The sequence below is a fragment of the Physeter macrocephalus genome, unplaced genomic scaffold (assembly GCF_002837175.3).
Source record: "Physeter macrocephalus isolate SW-GA unplaced genomic scaffold, ASM283717v5 random_121, whole genome shotgun sequence".
NCBI classification, from domain to species: Eukaryota; Metazoa; Chordata; class Mammalia; order Artiodactyla; family Physeteridae; genus Physeter; species Physeter macrocephalus.
Window position 1 is genome coordinate 105,490 of NW_021145407.1, and position 7,659 is coordinate 113,148.

Consider the following 7,659-nt stretch of genomic DNA (forward strand, 5'->3'; position numbering starts at 1 on the left):
GCGCCCGGAGCCTGTGCTCCGCAACGGGAGAGGCCGCGACAGAGGGAGGCCCGCATACCACAAAAAAAAAAAAAAAAAAAATGGGCAAAAGACATGAACAGACATTTCTCCAAAGCAGCAGACACAATGGCCAACAAGCACATGAAAAGCTGCTCAGCATCATCGGTCATTCGGGAAACGCAAACTGAAACCACAAGATATTTCACACCCACCAGGATGGTGATAATTTAAAAAAGAAAAGAAAAAGAACAAGTGTTGACAGAACGTGGAGAAACTGGAACACTGATGGTAAGAATGTAAAATGCTTCAGCCACTGTGGAAAACAGTTTGGCATTTCCTCAAAAAGTTAAACATAGAGTTAACTCATGACCCTGCAATTCCACTCCTAGGCATTCACCCCGAAGAACTAAAAACAGGTATTCAAGTAAAAACTTGTACATGAACGTCTATAGCAGCTCTATTCACAAGAGCCAAAAGGTGGAACCAGTCCAAATGCTCACCAACTGAAGACAAGATAAACCAAACGTGATCTAGCTACACGATGGGATATTATTCAGCCGTAAAAAGGAATGCAGTACTAACATACTACAACATGAACGGATCTCAAAAATGCTAAGTGAAAGAAGCCTGACACAAAAGGCCACGTATTGCATTAATCTTTTTGTGTGAAATATCCAGAACAGACACAAATCTTTGAGGACACAAAGCAGCTTAGTGACTGCCAGCGGCTGGGAGAGGTGGGGAATGAGGACTGACTACTTCATGGCCACCGGGTTTCCTCCTGCTGTGATAAAACCTGGAACTAAACAGAGGTGACGGACGCACAACATTGGGAACGTACTCAACGCTGCCAACTGTATACTTCAAAACAGTTGACACTCACGTGTAAAACACGTGGCTCTCTACTCCTCTCACCATGTGCCTTCAACTGCCATGCTTGCCATGCCCACTGGCTCCTTCCCCTACCGTGCCCACTTGCAACTCCCAGCTTTTGAACTTGCCAAGCTGTTTCAAGCCACTGCGTTGTTCTCTGAACGTGGCGTTTCCAGTGCCTGGTAAAACTTTCAAGACTGAGCTCAAACGATCATCCAACAAATATGGATTGAGGGCCTCCTGTATTCCAGACACGTGTTAGGTACCAGGGATACAGCAATGACCCAAATAGCCGTAACTCTTTCCCTCGGAGCTTCAAGTCCACGGAGGGGTGGCGGGGACTGAGATCAGTCATTCAACAGCACGTTAACGAACTGTAACTGGGAGGTGCCTTCCAAGTAGAACAGGGTGAGCTTATCACACAGCGCCCTGACCCAGCTGGGGGAGAGGGATGTGAGGAAAAGTTTCCCTGAAAAAGAGACACTCAAACAGAGCCCGAAGGATACACAAGTTAGCTCTGTGTAGACGGGCCCGTCTCAAGGAGCCTGGAGCCCTAGAAATGGGCACAGCCTGGGGCTGGTCACCAGGACACTCAGCGCCGGAAAAGAGGTGACGCTGTCAGCCAGCACCCGCACAACCTCGGCTCCTGTTCCCACCATCCACCGCGCGAAGCAGAGGCCTGAGGACCCTGCGATGTGAAAGAAAAAAGAGCAGGGAACGTCCACTCATGCTCTGGGAAATCTCCAGAAAACCGTTTCAGGATCCACTTTTGTAATTGAGAGTGTCCTGACAGCTCTTGAGGCCTCGTGTCACCTCCTTCCCAAACCCTTTCTCACGGTCCCTCTCCTTTGGGCCTTCCGTGTGTCCAGAACACACCTGATCCCCAACTCGCCTGACTCTCGGAATTCGTCAGTAGCGACGGAACAGGGGCTCGGGCGGGTCGCCCTGTCGGATGCACCTAGACTGTAGGGCCGCGAGTGCAGGGGGGGTACCCCGCAGGCTCGAGAGCAAGTCGGGGGATTGTGGCCTGCGGTTCCGAGTCTCAGGCCCGCTTGGCATCCGCCGCCGTGCAAGGCGGACCCAAAGTCTCCAAGCAAACGAGAAACACGTTAACTCCGTTTCTAAACGCCCGTCGGTCGCAAGAGGCGCCCGGAGGCCCCGGCCCAACGGCTGGGACCCCCGGTGGGAGCAGCGGCCGCTCGTCCCCGTCCCGCCCGCCCAGGGGCCTCCTCACCCGCCGCATGCGGCCGCCGGACAGCAGGTCGGCGATGCCCTTGGCTGCGTCGTTCTTCTCGGCCACGCAGAGGATCTTCCGCACGCCTCGCAGGGCCACCTCCATGTCGGCGAGGGTCAGCGCCCGGCTCCCAGGCCGCGGCAGCCAGCGGAGCGCGCGGCGGGCGGCCGAGAAGATCATCCCCGGGCCCCGCGCATCTGCGGCGCCAGCCCAGGGACCCAGAGCCTCCCGCTAACCTGCAGTCCCCCGCGCAGCCCGCTTCCGCCCGCCTTCCCGCCGCTTCCGTCGGCGCGAGGGGCACAGCCCCGCGAACTACAACTCCCACGCTGCTCGGCGCGGCCACCTCACTTCCCTCCCTTCCCGCTCCGCCCTCGGGAGACGCCGCTCTCCGGATCGGAGGTTGACGCGAACGCTTCCGGGTCTCGCGGCAAGATGTTTCGAGTCATGTGATGGCAAGATGGCGGCTCCGCGGTAGCTGGCCCCGGGTTGTGGCGTCCGGGGAGTCGCGACGGTTTCTGCTCTCTGGCCGTGAGGGCTGCCACGCCTGGATGGTCCGTGCGGCGGCCCGTATCCCCGCATTGGGTACCTGTTCAGGGCTGAGGCTTTTGCCGTGGCGGTGGGTCCTGGGGAGTGCCGGTGACCTCTCTGCGGGTGCCCTGCGCCGGCTGTGGTCGCCCGAGGAGTAGAAGGGCAGCCGGCCTCCCGGGTCTTCCCTACTCGCGGAGTTCCTCAGGCCTCCGAGAGCTCTGGAGGAGCCACATCTCTGAGGGGCTGCGGGAGCTCGAGCCCGCGGGTGTGTGACCGGCTGCCTCGTACCCCTGAGGGCGCAAAGAAGCCCGCAAGGACTGCTTCCTCCTCCAGAGGCCTGGCTCCCTCGCGTTGGCTACCCCCGCATTCTTTCCCACTTCCTCTCATGTTCTCACCATATACCTGGAAATATGATCAGCGCCCCTGACGTGGTGGCCTTCACCAAAGAGGACGAGTACGAGGAGGAGCCTTACAATGAGCCGGCCCTGCCCGAGGAGTACTCGGTGCCGCTCTTCCCCTTCGCCGGCCAAGGAGCCAGTCCATGGTCCAAACTGTCCGGGGCCAAGTTCTCTCGGGACTTCATCCTTATTTCCGAGTTCTCTGAGCAGGTGGGACCCCAGCCCTTACTGACCATCCCCAATGACACCAAAGTTTTCGGTACTTTTGATCTCAATTACTTCTCTTTGCGGATCATGTCTGTGGATTACCAGGCCTCCTTCGTGGGCCATCCCCCTGGTTCTGCCTACCCCAAGCTGAACTTCGTGGAGGATTCCAAGGTCGTGCTGGGAGACTCCAAGGAGGGGGCCTTTGCCTACGTGCACCACCTCACCCTGTATGACCTGGAGGCCCGTGGCTTCGTGAGGCCCTTTTGTATGGCTTATATCTCAGCAGACCAGCACAAAATCATGCAGCAGTTCCAGGAGCTCTCAGCTGAATTTTCCAAAGCTTCAGAGTGCCTGAAAACAGGCAACAGGAAGGCGTTTGCTGGGGAACTTGGAAAAAAACTGAAAGACTTGGATTACACCAGGACAGTGCTGCACACCGAGACGGAGATCCAGAAGAAAGCCAATGACAAAGGCTTTTACTCATCTCAGGCCATCGAGAAGGCCAATGAGCTGGCCAGTGTGGAGAAGTCCATCATCGAACATCAAGACCTGCTGAGGCAGATCCGCTCGTACCCTCATCGGAAGTTGAGGGGGTCTGATTTGTGCCCTGGGGAGACAGAGCACACCCAGGATCTGCCCAGCCAGGCAGCCACCACCTCTGACCCCGAAGAGTCTGCTGACACAGACCGTTACACCTGCAGACCCGCCTACACCCCAAAACTCATCAAAGCGAAGTCCACCAAGTGTTTTGACAAGAAGCTGAAGACCTTGGAAGAGCTCTGTGACACCGAGTACTTCACCCAGACCCTGGCCCAGCTCAGCCACATTGAGCACATTTTCAGAGGAGATCTGTGCTACCTCCTGACCAGCCAGATCGACAGAGCACTCCTGAAGCAACAGCATATCACAAACTTCCTCTTTGAAGACTTGGTAGAGGTCGATGACAGGGGGGAAGAGAAACAGGAGAGTGCACCCCCGAAGCCCAGTCACGACAGGCCGCCTTCCAGGTCTGTAGAAGAATGTCCAGTTCCTCAAGTGTTAATTAGCGTGGGGTCCTGCAAGTCCAGTGTGGAGTCCGTGCTAATCAAGATGGAGCAGGAACTTGGGGAGGAGGGGTCCAGGGAAGTGGAGGTGACAGAGTCAAGCAGTTTTGACCCCCAGGAAAACTTGGACTACCTGGATACGGACCTGAAAGGGAGCGTCAGCAGTGGAGAGAGCATTGAGGTTCTCGGCACGGAGAGGTCCACCTCTGTGCTGTCTAAGTCTGACAGCCAGGCCAGCCTCACGGTGCCCTTGAGCCCCCAGGTGGTCCGGAGCAAGGCTGTCAGCCACAGGACCATCAGCGGGGACAGTATTGAAGTCCTCGGCACCTGCCCCTCCGAGGCCCTCATCCCCGACAACTTCAAGGCCAGTTACCCAAGTGCCATTAATGAAGAGGAGTCCTACACAGGTGACGGCAGGGGAGCCATCCACTGCCAGGCAGGCCTCAGCCCGCCGGAGCTGGGGGAGGCCGAGGAGGGCGGCTCGGGAGTCACCCCGTCCCAGACAGACTCGTGCTGCATTGGGAGGGAGGGTGGCACTCTGCGGGTGCCGCTCTCCACCCCGGGCCACACGCTGTCCGACGAGGACGGGGTCGTGAGTGTCCCCCCGCAGCGCTACCGGCAGAAGGACCCGGAGTTCCACGTGGACTTCTCAGTGGAAAACGCCAACGCCTCTTCCCGAGACAGCGGTTCCGAAGGCTTCCCTGCTTACGAGCTGGACCCGAGCCACCTGCTGGCCAGCCGGGATGGCAGTAAGACCAGCCTGGATGACCACTCCGACGCCACCAGCTACGGGAGCAGCGTCACCTCCGCCAGCTCCGACCGGACTTCCTCCTCGGCTCCTGCCACCGGGCCCTCTTCCGAGAGGCATAAGAAGAGGGCGGGCCAGAGCGCCTTAAAATTCATCCGCCAGTACCCTTTCGCCCACCCAGCCATCTACTCGCTGCTCAGCGGGAGGACGCTCGTGATCCTAGGGGAGGAGGAGGCCGCGGTCAGGAAGCTCGTGACCGCGCTGTCCGTCTTCGTCCCCAGCTACAGCCGCCATGCCAAGCCCGTGAAGCACTGGGTCTCCTCTCCTTTGCACATCACGGATTTTCAGAAGTGGAAGCTTATTGGTCTGCAGAGGTAATCGGTTACAGGTGGTGGGGAAGGGCCCTGGCTGCGCAGAGTCGGAGTGGTGGCCCCAGAACCCGGAGGCCTGGCTTCCGGATTGGCCCCAGCACCACCTCGCCGTGTCGCTTTGGGCAAATCCTCTCCTTTTGCTGACCTGTTGCCTTGTCTGTCACGTGAGGGGCCGCAGTTCCCCAGTGGTTCCCAACCTGGGCTGCACCCTGCTGTGTCAGAATCGTTTGGGAGGATTTTCTAGAATACCGCAGGGTTGCGATTGGGTTGGCCTGTGGTGCGACGTGGAGCTCGCCCGGTGTGCAGCGAGGTGTGGGAACGACTGGACCGCTGGGTCTCGGGTCCCTGCTGAGGCTCTAACTCACACTGTGGGGTAAATGACTGAGGCGGGGTCTGCAGCTGAGGAGGGCAGGGGTGCTGGGAGAGGCAGCCGCCGCGGCGCTCGCTCCCCTGTCCCCTCTGCCCCAGGAGCCCATCCCCCCCGCCCCCGGGAAGCTTTCTCCTTTTTCCCCTCGTCACCGGCTTGTGCTGTAGCAGGTTCTTGTAGGTTTTTCCACGTCCTGCTTGTCTGGCTCGGGGGATTCCTGCGCCGGCGTGCGCACTGGGCTCCTGTCCCCCGCACCTGCCGTTGCTCACCTGAGACGCATGCGCGTCGCGCTGGGTGATGGTCGGAGTCCACTCTCTGGACTACGGAGAGGGCAGGAGGCCTTTCCTCCCCGCGGCAGTCAGCCGCCGTTGCTTCTGTTTCCCTTTACGCGGCGGGTCCCCGGCGTCCGTGAGGTCACCGTCCCGAGCCTCGTGTTCGCTCCGCTCATGGCCACCCGACTCGCTCGATCCGTGGCTGCCCCGCGGAGGCAGGGTGGTGGGATCCAAGCCCAGGGCGCTTCCACGTCCCCTTCACTCTCGGGCCGTGCCGGCGGGGCTGGCGTACGAGCTGGAGGTCTCGGGCAGGGCCCCTGCTCTGCGAGAATTCGTGCTCCGGAGGCCGGAGCCCGGCGGCACAGGGAGGCGAGAGCTCTGACGGGGGCGCCTCGCATGGGAGGCGTGGGACGGGTGCCCGGAGGAGGTCTGGGGTCTCTGGCTTGAGCGGCAGGGAGGCTGGGGTCGCAGTGGGGGAACGGTGAGGACGGGTCTGCCACACAGGGCCAAGCCCAGCCCGTGGGCGTCGTGGGAGCGTGGACGCAGGGCCGAGGCTCAGCGGGTGCCCGGGCCCCCGCCCCACTGCTGGCGCCGAGTTTGAGCTGGGGTGGGGGGTGGGGGGAGGCCTTTAAGGGACTGCGTTTGGCTGCTGTTCTCGGTGGGATGACGGGCGGGCGGCCCCTACACACACACCTTCACTTCTCCGACTCTCTCCTCACCCCAACCCCTGACCTTTGATTTTTTTTGCCTCAAAAGGTGGAGAATCGGGCTTCCCTGGTGGCGCAGCGGTTGGGAGTCTGCCTGCCGACGCGGGGGACGCGGGTTCGCGCCCCGGTCCGGGAGGATCCCACGTGCCGCGGGGCGGCTGGGCCCGTGAGCCGTGGCCGCCGAGCCTGCGCGTCCGGAGCCTGTGCTCCGCGGCGGGAGAGGCCGCGGCAGTGAGGGGCCCGCGTACCGCAAAAAAAAAAAAAAAAAAAAAGGTGGAGAATCTGAAACACACGTCAGTGTATCGACATCACCTGGCTTATCCACGACCAGGTTCGGGATGGCCTTGCCCTTTCCAGAGGCTTCCGCTGAGCTTCCTTCCTTAGAGCGCGCCGGCAGGCAAATGAAGTGCACCCTTCACGTCAGCTCCACCCTCCCGGGCACCCAGCTGCAGTGCTGCGTTGAGAAGGATTCTGCGGCCCGGCGTGGCTGCACTGGGGAGCCAGCTGTGATCAATCACGACGTCTCTGGGGTGCAGACAGGGGTGGCAGCAGGTGGCAGTGTCCCTAGAAGGGGGCTGTTCCACTGCTTCTCCGCAGTGGGCACCTGGGCAGCGCCTTCCTCCCTCCTGGGAAGATAGTGGTCATCTGCCAGATACTTACCGAGAGCCGTTACGGGCCAGCCGCTGTGCCCGGAGCCAGGATACAGGCGCGTCAGCAGTGGGGCGTCGCCTGACGGGGCCGCCCTCGCTCCCGTCCCGGCATCACCACCCCGTGGGCTGGCGCTCCCCCAGGCTGCTTCCATCTGCACGAGGAAGACGTGCCTCGTGCCGGCGAGTGTCGGGGGCCGTCGTGTCTGACCCGCGCCTGTTCCGTGCGGGTGCTGCTCTGACGTCCTGGGGGGCGGTGGAGAG

General features: G+C 60.7%; 2 protein-coding genes across 2 annotated transcripts in view; one reads left to right on the top strand and one right to left on the bottom strand.

Annotated features, from left to right (window-relative positions):
- Nucleotides 1-2,386, bottom strand: part of TOP3A (DNA topoisomerase III alpha) — a 24,044-nt gene extending 21,658 nt beyond the window's left edge. The window contains exon 1 of the mRNA XM_024127965.3: nt 2,108-2,386. Coding sequence (XP_023983733.1) covers nt 2,108-2,287 — 180 coding nt within the window. The 5' untranslated portion in view covers nt 2,288-2,386. The remainder of the gene's footprint in view (nt 1-2,107) is intronic.
- Nucleotides 2,387-2,513: 127 nt separating this feature from the next.
- SMCR8 (SMCR8-C9orf72 complex subunit) lies at nt 2,514-5,409 on the top strand. The gene has a single exon (XM_028484082.2). It carries the CDS (start codon nt 3,046-3,048, stop codon nt 5,407-5,409), a length of 2,364 nt encoding a protein of 787 aa, XP_028339883.1. The 5' UTR covers nt 2,514-3,045.
- The last annotated feature ends 2,250 nt before the right edge of the window (nt 5,410-7,659 follow it).

What these genes read in the sequence shown, in the direction of transcription:
- SMCR8 (XM_028484082.2), top strand. Translation starts at nt 3,046, where the DNA reads ATGATCAGCGCCCCTGACGTGGTGGCCTTCACCAAAGAGGACGAGTAC.